The 19,879-nt window shown below is 23.9% G+C and overlaps 6 protein-coding genes and 2 non-coding genes across 8 annotated transcripts; 5 read left to right on the top strand and 3 right to left on the bottom strand.

Annotated features, from left to right (window-relative positions):
- Positions 1-383: 383 nt before the first annotated feature.
- Positions 384-456, top strand: PVVCY_0800810. Its single transcript has one exon. It is a non-coding gene; the product is annotated as a tRNA-Ile (tRNA).
- A 633-nt stretch (positions 457-1,089) lies between these two features.
- PVVCY_0800800 lies at positions 1,090-1,171 on the bottom strand. Its single transcript has one exon. It is a non-coding gene; the product is annotated as a tRNA-Ser (tRNA).
- A 1,235-nt stretch (positions 1,172-2,406) lies between these two features.
- On the top strand, positions 2,407-4,554 carry PVVCY_0800790 (erythrocyte vesicle protein 1, putative; the record flags this gene model as incomplete). The annotated part of the gene is made up of 2 exons (XM_008626887.1): positions 2,407-2,510; positions 2,667-4,554. The coding sequence occupies 2 exons, from the start codon at positions 2,407-2,409 to the stop codon at positions 4,552-4,554; spliced, it is 1,992 nt and encodes a 663-aa protein (XP_008625109.1).
- Positions 4,555-5,481: 927 nt separating this feature from the next.
- Positions 5,482-7,563, top strand: PVVCY_0800780 (actin-like protein, putative; the record flags this gene model as incomplete). Its single annotated transcript, XM_008626886.2, has 7 exons — positions 5,482-5,540; positions 5,763-5,828; positions 5,924-5,954; positions 6,093-6,180; positions 6,289-6,392; positions 6,553-6,724; positions 6,830-7,563. 7 exons carry the CDS (start codon positions 5,482-5,484, stop codon positions 7,561-7,563), a joined length of 1,254 nt encoding a protein of 417 aa, XP_008625108.2.
- A 266-nt stretch (positions 7,564-7,829) lies between these two features.
- PVVCY_0800770 (zinc finger protein, putative) lies at positions 7,830-9,404 on the bottom strand (the record flags this gene model as incomplete). The annotated part of the gene is made up of 1 exon (XM_008626885.2): positions 7,830-9,404. The coding sequence occupies one exon, from the start codon at positions 9,402-9,404 to the stop codon at positions 7,830-7,832; it is 1,575 nt and encodes a 524-aa protein (XP_008625107.2).
- A 1,472-nt stretch (positions 9,405-10,876) lies between these two features.
- Positions 10,877-11,829, bottom strand: PVVCY_0800760 (peptide chain release factor 2, putative; the record flags this gene model as incomplete). The annotated part of the gene is made up of 4 exons (XM_008626884.2): positions 10,877-11,002; positions 11,091-11,190; positions 11,298-11,566; positions 11,743-11,829. 4 exons carry the CDS (start codon positions 11,827-11,829, stop codon positions 10,877-10,879), a joined length of 582 nt encoding a protein of 193 aa, XP_008625106.2.
- A 1,138-nt stretch (positions 11,830-12,967) lies between these two features.
- On the top strand, positions 12,968-16,456 carry PVVCY_0800750 (replication protein A1, large subunit, putative; the record flags this gene model as incomplete). Its single annotated transcript, XM_008626883.1, has 1 exon — positions 12,968-16,456. The coding sequence occupies one exon, from the start codon at positions 12,968-12,970 to the stop codon at positions 16,454-16,456; it is 3,489 nt and encodes a 1,162-aa protein (XP_008625105.1).
- Positions 16,457-17,843: 1,387 nt separating this feature from the next.
- PVVCY_0800740 (conserved Plasmodium protein, unknown function) lies at positions 17,844-19,223 on the top strand (the record flags this gene model as incomplete). The annotated part of the gene is made up of 2 exons (XM_037634219.1): positions 17,844-18,060; positions 18,190-19,223. The coding sequence occupies 2 exons, from the start codon at positions 17,844-17,846 to the stop codon at positions 19,221-19,223; spliced, it is 1,251 nt and encodes a 416-aa protein (XP_037490355.1).
- Positions 19,224-19,879: the final 656 nt, after the last annotated feature.

Raw genomic sequence — 19,879 nt, 5'->3', positions numbered from 1 at the left:
TTTATAGAATCCGTTATTTTGGGGAATAATTATTATTCCCATTTCAACCCCCTAATTCTTTATTTGTCATTATAATAAAAACCCATAAATCTATTATGCATACATGAATATAACATATATATTTATATTAATTATATTTGGGCTGGAGGACATAAAGAATGGAAAACAAAAATAAAGGAAAAATATAAAACAATATAATGCCAATTTACTTTATTAAAAAATGTAAAAGGATAAAAAAAAAATAAGGAAATGAATTCCTTTTACTTTTTAATAGCATTTTATATTTTTTATTTTGGATAATATATTACATAAATTATTATCAATATTATGCGAAATGGAAATTAAAAACTATTATTAATTAGTCACTTAAATTTCATGTGTAAGATCCATTAGCTCAGTGGTTAGAGCGTCGGTCTTATGTACCGAAGGTCGTGGGTTCGAAACCCACATGGATCATTATTAAAATATTTATTAGGTATAAAACATATATATATATAATAATGTGTTATAATAAATAAAGTTTGGTTGTTTATTAAATATACATAAGTAATATTATATTTACTACTTTATTATTTTTTTGTGATTTGTTTTCTTTCTACATTTTAATAAGAAATTTAATTTTAACTATTATGCATACGTTAAAAAATAAATAAGTTACGTTTTATTTATAAAAAATATTATGGATATGATATTGCATTTGTGATTAATTAATTATAATATATATATGATTTTCATAAATTATACAAGTAAAAATATTTCATTAAATTAATATATAAGTATATGAATATTTGAGCAATCTTAAGTATTTTTGATTTATTAATTAGTAAAAAAATATATTGCTACATACTATAACCATCCCACTGCAAACAAATATACATTCATTATTTATTATGAAAAAATATTCGTATTGTATTTTATTTATTAGCCATAATAAAATAATATAATATAAAACAGTCCCTAAAAATTAATTAAGGATTTAGTTTATATATTTTTTATTCTTATTAATAAATTATTTTCCCCATAATCGCAAACAAGTTTTTTTCACTATAACTCTTTTTCTTTTTATTTATTGTTAAAAGTTAAAAAACTCGACAGCGGCAGGATTCGAACCTGCGCAGGCAAAGCCTATCAGATTTCTAGTCTGACTCCTTAACCACTCGGACACACTGTCTCAAAGTTTATAATATTTTATATATAATATTGGTGTTATTAAAAAATAAAATTTTACTAATATATAATTTTTTATGTCTTTAGAACTATTTTTTTATATATGATGCAACATTTATAATTATATAAATTTTAATCTAATAGTGCTTTAATAAACAGTATCTAATTTTCGAAAAAATATATATTATAAGACTATATCTATATTAATAGTATGCTATTGCAAATATTTATTTTTTGTCAATATTTAGATTATGCAAACAATACAATTTTATTTTTCTTTATAAGAACATCTAAAATAATTATTTTATATAATTTTATCTCTTAATTGTATTATTTCAAAATTTGTTAAAATTATTATAATCATGTGTTGTAATATTTTATAGAAAAATATTATAATCATTTGGATAGTGAGTTATACAAAATTATGTATTATTACATAATGTATGTTGCTAATTTATTTATAAAAATAAATTGATGAAAAGATATTGATGAGTATAATTTAATCTGTTTATTATTTCCAATGTTATAAAATATAAACAAGTATACAACAATGTCAGGTTGACTTATATTTGACTAATTTTATTTAATTATATAATAAGATTGTACATAATTAAATAATACAAGTTTAATTATGCATTTTCGCGTTATATAAATAATACATTTTATATTAATATATGAAGAATATATTTATTTTTTATTATGCATTACATATAAATACTATATAAATATATGTAAACAAAAGTATACATTTTTTTAGTTTTTTTATCAAAATAACCAATATATTACCATAGAATCCCGAATATTTAGTTTTCGTCATTTTTTAGGTCTATGAATATATATAAATTTATGATTATATGTTTCAAATTAATATATAAAAATATACTGTAATATATTATAATTAATTTACATTACTATTTAATATATTTTCTATTTAATTTTATTTATTTTGTTAATATTATTTGATTTTTATATTTTTTATTATTAAATGGCTGCATATTCCTTGTCTGTATTATGCTATAAAAAGGGTTTAATCCTATGAAGGCTTAGAATTATAAATATTTTTAAGACCATTATGTATATACCTAGATTATATATGAGAAGAGATTCATTGTAAATAAAGAAATACTTTTACAACTCTCACCCCAAATATAATAATTAAATAATTAGTAAAACAAACTATTAAATATAAAGTATGTGTCCAATTATATAAATTTTAAACATATTTGTGTGGGCGTGAAAATGAATCATTCTTTTGTAATATTGTTTAATTTTATTTTTGCATTCGGTTTGAAATTTGATACATATGTTTTATTAGTATGGACAAATGAAGCTATACAACACAGGTAACATTAAATGAAACTATAAACATTTTGATATGCTTTACATATAGTTAGCCAAAATGGCATACAAATTGGTTTGTTGAAACTATTCCATATGTTTATTATATTAGTTTATGTAATTTATTTACTTTAATTTTTCATTTTATTATTTTTTGATAGATCATTTCACATTAGCAAATTAAATAGAGCCAATAGAATATTGAGCAATGCTAAATCGGATACATCAGTCAGAAAAAAAACAGAAACCAAATCCTCAAGCGATTCTCAGAAAAAAGGTTGTGGGAAAAAGAGCTATAAAAAAAAGGAAAGTAGTAGTGGCAGTATTGAAGAGGAGGATAGCGAATTAGTAACTTCCTCAGAATATGATAATACATGTACAGACAACTTATCAAGTGAATCATATGGACTTGATGAATTTGTATATAATATTAATGATGGTGCAATAAAAATATATCATGGTTATCCATCTATTTTGAATTGCTTTACTAAGCTGAGAACTAATGATGATGATAGCGATAGCTACAAACAAAAAGATACAAATGAAAGTAATTTAAAAATAAAATCTAGCGATAACCCCGATGAGAGGGGATCTCAAGCTTGGGGAAATAATAAAGGAAACAAATATGATGGAGATACAAATCCTCATAAATTATATGCTGATTATTTAACTAAAAATAAAAGTTCTATGGATAATTACGAAATTAACCTTGCGACGGTTACCAAAATTATAGATTCCAATCAAAAAATTATAGAACGTGAAAATGATAGAACAATTAAAGATAATATAAATAAAAATAGTAATACTGTAAGATCAAGAGACATTCTATTAAATACGTCAGCTAGAAATATAGATACATTTTTTTATGATAAAATTGTAACTCATTTATTAGGATATGCATATATATTTTATGGACATAAAACAAATATTACCAAATTGGAAAAAACGTTAATAAAAAATTATTATTATAATTATAAAGTACTTAAAGATTCAATTAATAGGATCCCAGACGAATTTAAATATACCCAAAACATCAAACTAGCTGATTCAGTTTACACCTTATTGGATCATTTAGGAATAGAAAAATACTATTATGGGTTTAATAGAAATTTACATACATTTTTATTTTTAGCTCGGGAATTTTTACAAAAAGAGCACGCGTTGAGAAAAGTATATGAATCATTACCAATAGATTTTGAATTCGATAGAAAGGAATTAAAAGAGCGAATTCAGACTTCTACTTCTGATGAGATGGATATATATGACTTTTCTTATAAAATATTTGATCCAATATATAATTTTTTACATACATATAATTGTTTTAATTTAAATTATATATCAAACAAATTAATAAGTAATTTACGCGCAAAAAACTCAAATGCAGTCATAACAAAAGAATTGAGCAAGCTAACAGAATATACAGCAGCTACTCACTCTGATATTATAGAATATTTAAAAGACCTAACATGCTATATTACTAATTTATTTGAATATGGACATAAAGAAAATTTATTTAATGAATTAGTCATATTTTGTTATTCTTTATTTTTTGATTATTACATAGATACTTTAGATAAATTATTAGATAGAATGCAAGTACACTTGGATAATCCATTTAATGAGCGAATAAAAAATGAATTATCAATTATAAATGTTCGAATTAAAGTCCATAGAGATTTTGTGGAAAATGAAGTGGTTAGTTTTTATCGCAAATACAATATATCTGAGAATTTATCAGAATGCGTTACTGGTGTTTTTTCAAATAATACATATAGAGTTTCAATTTTACAACAATATCTAGATCCAAGATATTCAAATTATATATCACTCATATTGCTCCTTTTTAAATATTTAAAAGTTTTTATATTTTCAATGTCTACTTATTCAAACCTACAAATTACGTATTCTCTTTTATCAGATCTTGAAAAAAAAAAAATTAAATACGACAAGGCTTTGAATATACTTACTCAGCATGCCTCCTTCAACATATTTGATAGTGAATTTTTTAAAAAAAAATCCAGTAATTCAATAAGTGCAAAAACCAATTAACAATTGTATGCACTGTTAGTTGTAGAATTGCTTATTAACGTATGTTCCTATATTTAAAGGGATAATACATATATGAATATTTAATTATTTCAATTTGTTTTCTATTTGCATTGTTTTAAGTCTAATGATCCCTATGAAAAAATCCTGGTGTATTATCCTCATTTTCCACTTGCATATTACGTATTTATATGTGTATAGATAAGTGATTTTGCGGGTATCCATGTTTATGTAACTCTCTCTATATATATTTATTCATATATATTTATTAATATAGATTTATAGCATATCCATATTTTTTAATTGTGTTTAATTTTGATATCCGATTTATTATTACGAATTTTCACTATTTAGTGCATTATTTTATTATTTATTATTCTATTTCTTTACAAATTAAATGGGATTAAAGCAGTACATACAAATTTATATATGTTATTCTTATTAAATTTATATTATTCCATTTTTTTTAAGAGTTTTTTTCGAAATGTTAAACTTTAAAAAAATTTTATATGTTCATTTTGTTTTTTATAAATTATGTGGACAATATTTTTTAACTTTCCATTATTTATCAATAAATATATTAGTCATAATAGTAAAAAATACGATTAAAATAAAAATGAAATAAAAATTGATATAAGAGAGGTAATAATTAATAATAACAATAAGCACATACTTTATCTATCCTCTGATTCTATATCCTATGAATAGCTTATATATAAATATTGAGCATAAAATAATATATGCATAAAAAAAAGACAAATATATACTAGCAAGGAAATTGCAATTACATATGATCAGATTAACGCAAAATTTAATCAAATTATTGCAATAATATGATATCCACAATGCATAATTCCTTTATTTTATTTATTTTGGCATATGCTAATTAAATAGTTACCATTTTATGTCAAGAAACTTTTTTAATATAAAATGGAAGTTCACGAGGAGAGGAAAAATGTCCCCGTAATTATTATGGACCCAGGAACATGGTATAAAAAGCATATTCAATAAAAAATAACTAAACAAACAAATGAATAAACAATTTTTGTTTCGTATACAAAAGTATGTTTTTTCAAAATGTGCTGCAATTTTATTTATTATCAAAAAATTCCCCCTATAATGAGGACTAAACCAATAGATGGATATGTCATATGCATATTATATGTATGTCTATAATTGGTGTTATTAATTTTCGTTGTTAATACGAATAGGAAAATAAAGATTGGGTTCGCTACGGATGATTTGCCCACTTTTGAGATGCCTTGCATATACATAGAGTATGCCTCATTTTATTATAATTACACTATTAAGATTAGTATCTATATTAATTACAATTTTTCACGATTATTTTTTTTTAATTACTGTTTTTTAGAAAAGAAATGACGAAGTCAAAAATAGTAAAAGTAACAAAAAAAAAATTCATATGAATACTTACATTTGATATTCAAAAAATTATACATGCCTATAGTAGCACTGTATCCATTTTTATTGTTATGCATTTGCAAAAAATTTATACATATATATATACCCCTAAAACATAGTTTGGCTATGATGCCATAGAGGAGCATACATTAATAAAATATGGACATAACAAATATAATATAGCCCAAAATGGCGAATCCACTAAAGGTTATGCAAATTATTATAGTATAAATAGAATAGGAAAAATATAAAAATTTGTATATCTCACGATTATTGTCTTTATATACTAAGTATAACATTTAAATTATTCTTCAGATGAGGAATTAGTGAATGCCAATACTGTATTTGCAGATCCTCGGCACCCCTTGAGCAATAACCAATATCCCCATTTACTGGAGGTGTATAACCACCTTATAAAGGTATTATTTCATAAATAAAAAAATATATATGGATATGTGCATAGTTTGTCACACAAGGGAATTTAAATACTCGATATTTACTATATGGCTTAATAATGCTTTGGATTTTTATTTAATTTAATTTAATTTTTTCGCTTTTGGTCCCATTCCTTTAAAATAGAAATTAAATATTAACACTTGTGATTACAATTTGTTGGTGATCATTCCCGAGATGGTTGAAAAATTATATGCAACAAACTTGCTAAATTGGGCTTTTAAAATTCATGATTTTTGTTCGATATCTTTTATCTATAACTCACTCGCGGCATCTTACTATTATGGATTAAGAACAGGTTAGGATACAAATGCCAAAAAAAATTGAATTCCTTTAAATGTGCAAATCTTATTTATTTGTTACAACTTATGTTTATGGGCAATTTATTTTTTTTTATATTAAGCTCTCGTCGTTGATTTGGGTGAAAGTGCTAGCAGAATTGTTCCTGTTGCTGAAAATAATGGAACATTCTTGGAGTTTGCAAAAATAAGCGAAATAAATGGATATTTAATAAGCAACTATATTTCAAACTTTGTGAAAATTAATGACAACTATATTGATTATATATTAATACAGGATTATAAAGAATCAAATAGTTATGTAAGTCTAGATATAGATAATAATATAAAAATTTTGACTGAATGTAATGGTATAATAAAGCCATATAAAATACCATATAATAATAATATATATATAGATCCAAAAGGAGAAATATTAAGTCATGAAATATATTTTAAGCCTGAATTTTTAGCCCATTTGCCAGGAAATTTTTATAAACAAAATATAATTTCTTTGAGTCAATTAATATTTGAAGCTGTTTCTTCATGTCCAATTGATTTAAGAAAAGTGCTACTCAATAATATCATATTAGTTGGCGGTGTTTCTAATTGCATAAACATGCCCGATAGATTGCATAAAGAGCTAAATAAAATCTTACGAATTAAAAATTTTAGTGAAAATACTAAAATATCCATAAAGCATATTCGCATGGTAGATATTGCATCTTATTTAGGAGGCAAGAAATATGCAAAAATAATTTATTCTAATCAAAAAAAATGGATAACCAAAAACGAATATTTTGCCAATCCAACAAACGAGATACTACAGAAACTTTTTATATGGGCAAATATTCTCTAAAGCCGCATGAAGCAAGCAAATAACATGCATAGGAATACATAAATAAAAAGTAAGGTAAAACGAGGCAAAGATTATTTGGTATTTTTTATTCATACAAATTTATAATGTTTAGAAAAAGACAAAAACATATTTTGTATGTATATATTCCTTGCAAAAAAAATTATTCCATTTCAAAGAATGGAGATATCTTAAAATTGCACAGGCATACTACTCCTGTTGTTGGTAAGGAGGGATGGAAATGCAAAAAAGAATGTACAGCATGATGGCTACAGAAAAAAAATAGATTCACTTTTATAATATTTATTTAAATTATTTGTTTTCACATTTAAATCTAAATTATATTTTTTCATCACATCTACATAATATTTATATTTACGATAGTGCTGAATATTCTCTTTCTTTTTTTTTAATACATCTATTTTATCACATTTTCCTGATTCTCTATTTTCCAGTGGTAGTTTTTGTTTAAATATGTATGCAAGTTTTCTATTAATAGCTTCTGACCCATCTGGTAATATTAAATTATTGTATTCATTTAACTCTGGTTTTATGTATCCAAATTGTTCTAGCACTTCATATATCATGTTATGATCTATGCTTTTACTTAATTCTTCTTCTTTAACTTTATAATCATCAGAATTATCACTGTTATAATTATCAGATATATCGTTATATTTTATTATAGGCTCAGCAGAATTGTGTCTACTAGTTTTTTTTTTAATGTTAGTCTCTTTATGATCGGATGATAAATAACCTGCATTATAATTTTCATGGGATGTATTATTTTGGTTGTCATTTAATTTTCTTTCACCATTTTCATTTTCATCTTCTTTTATAGTTAATTTCGTTTCTTTCTTTTCACCATTGATGGTTTTTTTAAAATTATTTTTGTTCTTATGCAACATGCATAGAACTAATTCTTTATCTTCCTTATTTGCAATATATTTATTTAACAAATCAACATATGTTTTTGAAAAATCGTAATATTTTTCAATAAAAGAAAAAAAATCCGAATGAAGTTTAGTATGACTTTTACATACCATATGAGACTGTAATGCTTTAACGGATTTAAAGTATTTAAGACAGTAAATACATATATTTTCTTCATATATTTTTTTCCCTATTGTTAAAATAATTTTTTTCAAATTTGTCACAAATTTTATATCAGGAATATAAAAAGTATAATTTTCATTCATATGTTTAATATTTTCTTCAATAGTATTAAAAATTCGATTATCAAAAAAGCAAACTAATGGATTATCATAACTTACATTGGCTTTTAATAAATAATCTTCCGTTGTTGCATATATCACTTTTTTCGCTCCACTTGTGTTGTTATTATTTGGATTGTTACCAAATTTATCTTTTTTTTGTTTATTACCGTTGTTATTGTTTTTGTTTTTATTATTTTCTTTTTTTTTATGATCATTGCTAGACCCGTTTTTATCTTTTTTGTTTTTTTCCTTCTCATTTTCATCTTCTATTTTTTTTAAATTGGTAACCTTTTCATTAAAAGCTAGCTCATTGATTGCACTCAAATTTAATAACTTTCTTTTTAAATTATATTTATGCCATTCCGATTTAAAATGATATCGAAAAAAAGAATAATTATATATTTGTATATTACATGTATAGCAATTATATGTTTTTTTATTTAAGTCACTATTTTCAATATATATATTTACTTGTTCATTGTTATCAAAATTTATTCTTGAATTGGTATTTATGTTCATATCATCTTGAACAATAACGTCTTCTTTTTTTACGTTGTATATGTTTTTTATGCCATATGGTTTATTAATATTGTCATATTCCTCGAATTGATCGTCTTGCTCCATCATGTGTTTTCGTTTTTTTATTTATCTTGCAAATATTAGTCTTGCTATAAATTTTTTTGTATTTTAATATATTTTTACGTTTATACCGGTTTTACTCGTAAAAATTAATACATATATACGCACATTCATATAAGTGCATTCGTATTTATTTTCAATACGTCTGTTCGTATTTATCAATCACGATTATGTTGATGACCATGTATATATTACTGATTTGTTGTATATATATTTATATATCCCTGCTTTGTAGATAGCTAATTGTTAGCGTAATTATGTAATGTAATATATTTATATAATTGAATATTTACCTTGAAATAGTAAAGATACGTGCGCGTATATGCATAAAATGATTCTATTCTTTTTTGATTTATAATATTATATCTTCAAAATGCATCTAATTATTATGCTTTTCAGTGCATCGTAGTTATATATATTTTTTTTATCGTTCATATACTAAGTATGTTTTAAAAACATGATTATGAAAGCGCCATAGCGTTTCATTAAAAAAGTATAATAAAAAGTAATAAGTAAAAATTAAAAATTGGATGAATGAAAGAATACATGGATGTTTAAATGGGTAAATAACGCGTTAATATATATAATATATATATAAACAAAACTTGCTATTTATATAATGAAAAATCCACGTATAAAAAAAAATATATTTAAAAATTAAAATTAAAGGCCTATCATGTTTAAGTTTACTTATAATTTTATAGCAGCAAAAAAAATATATTATGTGAAAACGCAGAAATTAAAGAGATTAAAAATACAATTTTAAGCGTATAGAAAATATAAATTAGCAAGCAAAAAATATATATATTATTAAACAAAAAAAACCGTTCGCTGTCGTTTCTCTGTTTGTTTTCCCGTAATAAAATATTATACATATATGCCATATATATTAAAATATATGAGCCATATATATGACATTTTTTTATAATACGAGCATTATAATAACATTTGTCATATGAAATTAATTTAGTAATTTTTCATGGTTATTTTGTTTAAAAATTGGTTCATTATTTATTTAATATACTTTTTAAAAATAAAATATCAAAATATTGGTATACATGAAAGGACTAAAAAATAATAACAGTATTTAATTAACATAATATATAGGAGGCATAATTTCCCATATTAAAAATATGATGATGCCCACAACATTAAAACAAATAATATTTTAAAAAATTAAAGTCAAACTAAACATAATTTTTCTTTATCCTATGTTTTAATATATTTTATATTCGTTTTACAATTTATTATGAAAAAAGGAAAAAATACGATTTATTTTAATTATATAATTAAAAATGTTATTTTAGGGTCTTTCCCATTTTTAATTGCAATATAATAACATCTTTGCATTATATATTACATATGTAGATATAGCATGTATAATATGTTTTGACCTTTTTAAGGCTATATTTTGTTTGCATTCCTTAATTAGTACTATTATATGAGCTGAATGCATTTCATCAAATATCACTATCGTACTTTATATGTTTTTGTCTGTCACTTTTTATCTCTGATCTTCTTTTTTTGTAATTGATTGACTTATTCTTTTCCGCCTCAGTCAATTTCAAAATTTGCCTTTTTTCCTTCTATAAAAATGTGTACATTTCACATGGATGAATATGTATTATATGTACATTCATATGTTCATATATTATTTTTCCATTTAATTTTTACCTCTATTTGGTTTATAATATCTTCCTTGGCTTTGTTATTGATTGAGGTTATTTTGTCATATAATAATTCGCGAGCATATACTCGATTTTGCTGTAAACACCTGAATAAAGCGAGAGTAATTTTTAAATGATATAAATAATGTAAAGGGAAAAATATAAATACAAAAAGATAATAATAATAATTGTTTTCCCCTGAAAAATTACGTACCTATATTTGTGACACTTAATAACTATTTTATCGTCGTTGGTGCGGTCATATTTTATCATGACACAATTGTTTGTTTTGTTTACTTTCTGCCCACCTTTTCCTGTACCTTTAATAAATGTCTCTTCGATATTTTTAGGACAAATTCCTATATCTTGTAATTTTTTATTTATTATATCCAACTTATCATTTACTGGATTTTTTAAGTATGTTCGATGTGTTGGTCGTTTTATCGTTCTTAGGTTAAACGATATATTTGTGAAATAGTTGTTCTATATGTGAATAAAAAATAGTGTGTGTGTAAAGGATAAATAATGTTAAATGACTGTACAGATATACATGTGTGCAGGAATGATTATTCTTATATGATATTTCTTTTATTCATATATTATGAGAGAAGACAATTATATTATACATAAATTGTTAGTTTTTTTTATAAATAATTTACCTTACAAAAACTGATGAAGCATTTGGCAATATTTGCATGCATATATATATTTACGTATATAACAAATAAAGTAAAATTAAAAAACATTATATTGTCTTCAGAAAAATAAGTATTATAAATAAATATATGTATGTGAGAATATGTACAAATAAAAAAAATATACTTGCTTATTTTCCCACGTTTTACTCATAGCTTTGTAAACATTAGTTATTCATTTATTTATTTTTATAGGCTTATTAAATTTAAAATTTTATGTGCAATTTTGATGAAAGCATACACTTGTAGTTAACTTTTTAAATTGATAAACTGGTCTTTTAAAAATATGAAACTCTATGTGCTTATTTATTATTTTATGGATACCATATAAAATTTAAAAACCGAAAAAAGGGATACATTGTTATAGTTATTTAAGACGATTTTAATTGGATGCGTTAAATATATGTATATTGGTAAACGCCTTTATCTTCTTATTTTTTTTCTTACTATTTCTTCTATATATTCAAAAAATATAATTGTTCGAGGGTATTCCCATTACATTATCCCTAAGATATAGAAACAAACACTAAACTAAAAAATATTATAAGTTATATAATAAATGTAAAATAATATTATAAAAAAAAATTTTTTGTTCTTTTTATTATTTTTTACTTTGGAGCATATGCTTAAAAATGCATTGATCATGTGTATATGCATTCATGTTTTGCGTACATATTGCCAAAGTGATGTAAAACAAAATAAAATGATAAATAAATAATATAAAGGCTAATATACATTGTTTTATACATTTAAGGAATTTTTCATATAAATATTTATATGCTTGATTGAAAAAATATACCAATTTAAAAAAAAAAATAAATATATGTATAAAACAATTAAAGGCATATTTTTTATCCCATTATTTTAATTTTTTTCTTTTGTATTTTTTCGTCAACACATTAATCTATTTTATTTCGATTTTTTCTAGCTAATAGTTAATTTAAAAAACAAAAGAATTGCATAAATATTTATTATTTGAAAAAAGTGGCATGTTAACAATGTAAATTTGTATTTATTGAATAGAATACAAGGAAAATAATTAAAGTTTTGGTAAAAGTAATTAGGAGGGAGGTGTTTGATGAAGACCCTGCCATACACATATTGATTGTATTGGATTTGTGTATGAATTTTTTAAATATATCTTTTTCTTTGTTCTCGTACTTTTAATGCTTTTTAAATAGAGAACAAAATGAACAAGAACGAAGATATTTTATCGAAGGCTACACCAAATTTTATATACAAGTTTTTTACAGAGCCTAATTCACCTGAAGCATTAAGATGGATAAACTCTGAGGTGAATTTAATATGTTTTAGTCAAATGAATGCAGGGGGGAGTCAGGTATTTTTAAAAGTAATTGATGGAAGTATTCCACCACAATATTATGCTATTGTCCATTTAGGTGCCGAAAATAATGGAAGTATGGATCCTCCAATATCTTATGTAAAAAAAGTAATTAGAATACAGAACTTTTCTATAACAAATTATTATGGAAAGCTTTTTATTTTAGCAAAAAAAGTTACAATTTATTTAAATATTGAAAGTTTTGATATAGAAGATTTATTTAAAAAACACCACTTACAAAGTATATCTTATTTGCTTTTAAATTCACAAAATGATTATGGTGGTTCTAATGATCAGCGTCATCCAACTAGCAATAGAACTAGGGATGGAAGTAGTTATGCAGGCGAAGGATATAATAACAATAATAATGACAATAACGGCAACTATCCTAAATACACCAATAACCCCCCTAATGATTATAGCCAAAGAAACAATTCCAATGGGAATAATCCAAGAGGAAACACCATACCATATGACTATGACGATATGCATAGAGGAAATAATAACAAAGGATGCAATAATAATTGGCAAAGTTCAAAGAATTATAATAAGACAGATGATGAAAACTATGAAATGAATTATCGCAATCCTAATATGAGTATAACAAAAGATACACCCATTAAAAATAACATGTCAGGTGGATATAATGAACCTTATAATAACAAAGAAAATATGAACTTTAGAGAAGATCCTTCACGATATGGCCCTAATGGGCGAAATGGTTACAATAATCCCCATAATAATAATGAAAATAACAATTATTATAATAGGGATGATGATGATAAAAACAATATGGGGCTAAATAATAGATCGAGAGCACCATACAATGAGTACCCAAATTATAACAATAATATAACTAGTCAAAATGATGGAAGATTACCAATGCAAGAAAAAAATATAAATGCATGTAAATTTAATTCGGAATATAGCAATAATAGAAATTATACAACGAGTTATGACCAAAATCGCACTTATGAAAATGCTCAATACAATAATAGTAATAAGAGCCAAACTCATAACATCAATATAAATCCAAATGCACACCAAACTGGAAAATATGATATGCATGCTCACAAAATGGGGGATTCTGGATATTATAGTGGCGATAATAATAGAAATAGTAATAACAATAGCTATCAGAAAAATATAGACCAAGGATTTTTAAAATCCAAATCCTCAGGTTCCTTGCCACTTGAATCTGAGATGAGCGAAAGAAGTAGATCCCAAGAATATAAATATGAATCAAGCAACGGAAGATATAGCGAAAGAAGAGAAGGAAATATAATGGACAATTACGGGCGAAATAAATCTGGAATGATGCCTGGGGAAACTAGGCAAGGTGATTTTCAGGGAAATAACAATTATTACAACGAAAGAGATAATAATAATGGTTTTATAAAAAATGGAAATAATAGATTAAACGAAAGTACAAAGGAAAATGCAATGTATAGAGAAAGAAGTGTCGATAATTATAATTCTCATAACGATAATAATATGAATATGGGAGGTAGTATATATGGAGCAGAAAAAGAAAATATTCACATTCCTAAAAAGGGAAATTGTGGAAGTGATGAGATGATAGAACAAAGAAAACGAGCTACTCTGGCAAAAGAAATAAATAATAATGGAAATACTCGTAACACTGATTTAGAAATTGATAGAACTCGATGTAACAGTTATGAAAAAACAGACAATTCTAACTTTAATCAGCGGGGTGACAAAAAAGGTAGCTATATGAAAAGTGTCGAAGATTGTTCAAATAGCATGAATGGCAGTATGATTTACATGAACGAAACAAATGAAACGCTAAGCAACTTTGATGATGTAAATGAGAAAAAAAAAGTAAATGAAACAAAATTATTAAAAGAAAACAATTTGAATAGAAATAACAGAAAATGTAATCCTTATCCAAATAGTGCAGTTATAAAAATAAATGATGGTATATTAATGCCAATAAATAAATTGTCACAATATTCTACAAAATGGATAATCAAAGCTAGAGTTCAATCAAAAGATAGTATAAGAAAATTTTATACTGGTAATAAAGAAGGGAAAGTATTTAACATCGAATTATGTGATGAATCTGGGGAAATAAAGGTAAATTTTTTTGGGAAAGCGGTAGACAAATGGTATGATTATTTAGAAGTTGGTAAAATATATAAAATAAGTAAAGGGAATATAAAAAGCGCTAATAAAAAATTTAATACGTTAAAACATGATTGTGAAATAACTTTAGATGAAAATTCAATTTTAGAATTATTAGAAGAAAATGATATGAATATACCAAAATATATTTATAATTTTTATCCAATTAGTGAAATAAAAGCTAATATTAATACAGGAACTTTAGTAGATGTAATAGGAATAGTATTAAGTTTTCAAGAGCTAAATCAAATCCTTATTAAAAAAACTGGACAATACAAAGAAAAAAAGGATTTGATGCTAATTGATGAAACAAATGAAACTATTAATGTAACACTTTGGGGTGAAAGCGCTGTAAAAATGGAAGAAATGAATATAACTGAAAATTGTATTATATGTTTTAAATGCTTAAAAGTAGGTGAATGGCAAGGGAAAAAATTAGAATCGCATCCCAAAACAAAAGTAGAAATAGATCCAGAATTAGATAAAGCATATACTTTAAAAAATTGGTGGGCAAATAATAAAAAAAATGTTTATAATACAATAAATTTGAATACTTCTACTTCGAATAATAATATGCTAAATTTAGAATCACAAAAAACTATACAGGAAATTAAAAAAAATGTTAATTTAGCAAATGAAGAAGTGCTATCCGGAAAGGGAATAATTTTTACAACTTTTGGGTTTATAGATCACATATACAATTCAATACCTGTATATTCAGCCTGCCCTAATTGTAACAAAAAAATGGTAGCAACGGTTATAGAAGATGGTGAACAAGATATGGACGAAAATGTTTCAGAGTCTATGTATTGTTCTAAGTGCAATAAAAATAATATACCAGTATATAATTATTCTATTAATTTAAAAATTACTGATAATACAGATTCTTTAAGAGTATCTGCCTTTGCAAATTCTGCTAAAACGATTATGAATGGGCTATCAGCTGAAGAATTTATGAAGCTAAGACAAGAATATATTTCTCAAGAAAATATTGAAAATTTTGATATTATAGAAAAAGTAAAGCTCAATGAATTTTTTTTCAGGATCAAAGCATATATGACTTCTCACATGGATGAGATAAAAAAAAATTACACTATTATTGAGACTATACCCATAAGCAAACTCTTGGTTGATAACTGTCGCTACTTGATCAAGGAAATCAAACTAGCAACAGAAACTATCCAAGAATAAGATGCGAAGAAACCTATACATCTATATCGATCAATGTTTAGTTTTTCTTTCTTTAAAGTTTTTCAGTCATAACAACTCATATCACTGTTTCATTAGTTATTTATCACTAATTCATTTTTTTAGTGTATTTCATGCATGAATTAATTTACATATTTTATATGTACCATTTTTTTCGTAAAATTCATGCATATTGTACAATATTTCGAAAAAAAAATCAACAATATATTTTGATAACCAAATTTAACTATCTTTTAGTTCTTTTTCAAAAATTATTCATCGAATAACTCAATGACTGATTTATCAGTTGTAATATTTGAAAAAATAATGTGTACATTGTATATGAGTCTATATTTAAGAAAATAGAAATAATGATATTATTGTTTTACATATTCCAATTTATCCTAATTGTCGAGTTTGTGCCATGGATATCCTAATATACAGTCCTAATATATATATACGGTTTAATTTTTCTAAGGGTCTTTTTTTTATATCTAAATTATGGCTTTTATAATGGGAATATGATTGATAATATTGGTGTAGCAATAAATTGAATGAATGATTAAAAAGGGGGAATAAATAGAATTCACTACTCAGGGCAAGCATAGTCTATCTAAATAAATCGTAATACAATTTTTGAATGTATTACGATAACTTTTGTAGGTATAAATTGTGTAATGGTGACTGATCATATTAATTATATATAATTCAACTCCACATTATGTATAAACAGAACTTTAATATACAAATATTATGCATATCATTATATAAGTTTAAAAAATTTATATTTTATGGTTATATAAAATAAAAATATGGATTATAAATAAGTTCCAAAAATGTGTATATTTTTATGTAATTATAAGGCATTATATATATAACTTGTTTTTTTGCAATTTTTGAAAGGACATATTTTATTTTATACCTTCACATATATAATACAGTAAAAATCAGCAAAATACCAAGAGTATTGCACACAAAATATGTGTATGCTTAAAAAATATATTTAATAAATAAAATAATGGTAAAGAAAAATAGGCAAAAAGAGTAGTAAATTCAATAGCGGCAATTTAATATATTGTTCATTGGTATAATTAAAACATCAGTCTGAATACAAGCCATAATAAAAAGTTAAAGATATAAAATATGCGAAAATATTAATACAAACACAATAAGAAGGGATATTCGATCTATGCATACATTTTCCCCATTTTGCATTTACACCATCTTTGGGCGCATAACAGTTATGTTTTAATGTGAGAGGAACAATAATATCACAAATGTGTAAAAGAATATACACAGATTAGTATTGTAACGTTTTTTGTTTCTTTTTTGATAAATTGTATTCCTTAATATATTCATTGTTAGCCCTTTGAAAAAACTGCAACAAAAAATGATTTATATTATTAAGAAATATATATATTTTGAATTGTTAATATTATTACGAGTTGTAAATCATTGGATGCCATTAGACAAAAATATCAATATTGCTATCGTTGCATATTTAACAGTTTTAGGGTTCATTTATATATTATTTAAATATAAATTTGAAAATCATAAGAGTGTGTTGTTAAAGTGTAATTTTAGGAACAAGCATGTTTGTATTATAGGTTCATTGCGAAATAATAAAAAATATGAATTTTAATATAAGAATGGTTTATGAAGTCCATTTTTTTACATTTATATTTTTATCATATATAGACTGACATATGTTTTCATAATAATTATAACTTTTTTAGGTGGTTCCGAAGGATTTGGGCTTTCGTTAGCCAAAAAAATACTACATGAAAAACCTCATACAGTATCTATTTTAGCGAGAAATGTAAATAAACTTAAGAAAGCAAAAAATATATTAACAAATGAAGTGGCAAAAAAAGGTGTGAATGCTAAAATAAATATAATCCAATGCAATTTAGCATTAAAAGAATCAATTAATGAAGCATTTGACAATGTATTAATGAATAAAAGCTTAGATGAGAATGAAGATGAATCAAATAATATACATGAAAATAATATTAATTTCATAAATAAAAAAATACAAAATGACGAACTTAATTCAAACAATATAAACAATATAGACGTGCTTATATGCAATGCTGCTTACGTATCGACTAATGAAAATGAAAAGTTGCAATTGAGCGATTTGCTTAACACGATCAATACAAATATTTATGGAAACATCGATTTTATATCTAAGGCCGTTTTACACATGAAAAATAAAAAAGTAGTAATCAAAAGTGACCAGATTCAATCTAATGAAAAGGATAAAAATAATAAGATTTCGAAACAAAATGAACGCCCAGGAGGAGGAATGATTGTGTTTATAAACTCAGAGGGAGCATTATATCCTATATATGGTTATTCTTACTATTTGATGAGCAAATCGTGTATGTGGGTATATAACAATATACTTGATCAAGAATTAAAGCATTTTAATATTCATATTGTAAATGCCTTTTTACCATCAATTGAAACACCAGGATATGCTCAAGAAAATTTGACTAAACCACTTATTACAAAAAAAATAGAAGACATGACAGCCACTCTTAATTCAGATTATGCAGCAAAGAAAGTTATTGAAAAAATTAAACAAGGAAAAAAATTTATAACATTAGATATAAATGGGTTTTTCTTATCTATCTTGCATAGTGGGTATAGAAACCCTGATTGCTACTTTGATTATCTTATGAGTGTATCACTTTTCGGTTTTTTGGTTTTTATATCATCTCTATATAAGGTGTATATTGAATATATTATTTATACAAACAAATAAATACACATGCTAATCTTTGTACTGAATTTTATATATCAGTTGTTTCTTCTTATTGATGAAATGTGACATAATAAAAAATACATTAGCATGCTTTATATTATATATATTTTTTTCAATCCAAATACCTTTGAAATGATGCTATGGGTGTTATTTTCCATGATTTTATTGATAATGGTTTATCACTTTCTTTTTTTACAACTTCTGTCATCTATTATATTTCTTTCACCTGTTTTTTGAGTTATATTTCTTAACTGTTACTCCATTTATATTGCATAAATGCATTATAAATGTGTGTAATCAGTAAATTTTTCATGTTTTATGTTTTTTTTGTTTTCTATTTTTCCGTCATAAAACAATTTTTCATCGAAACACAAGTTAATAATTTGTTTATCTATTCATTTTGTTTTTTATAATTTATATGTATGCATTTTCATATATTTATTCATAAACTTGTTAATTATTATTATTAAATTTTTGCTTCAATTGAAATAAATCCACCTCCCCTTAGAGATCAAAACAGTATTCAAGTACTGCTTTATATGTGTCTAAACAATTTTGGTATTATGTTTCTAATAATTTAACATATTTTAAGTTTATATAACTTTTAAATATAATTTTTAAAAAAGGTGAAAATTAATTTTCTATAGAATAAATAT

This window comes from Plasmodium vinckei, assembly GCF_900681995.1.
Source record: "Plasmodium vinckei vinckei genome assembly, chromosome: PVVCY_08".
NCBI classification, from domain to species: domain Eukaryota; phylum Apicomplexa; class Aconoidasida; order Haemosporida; family Plasmodiidae; genus Plasmodium; species Plasmodium vinckei.
Note: the sequence above shows the minus strand (reverse complement) of the source record. Positions and strands in the feature narration are given on the sequence as shown.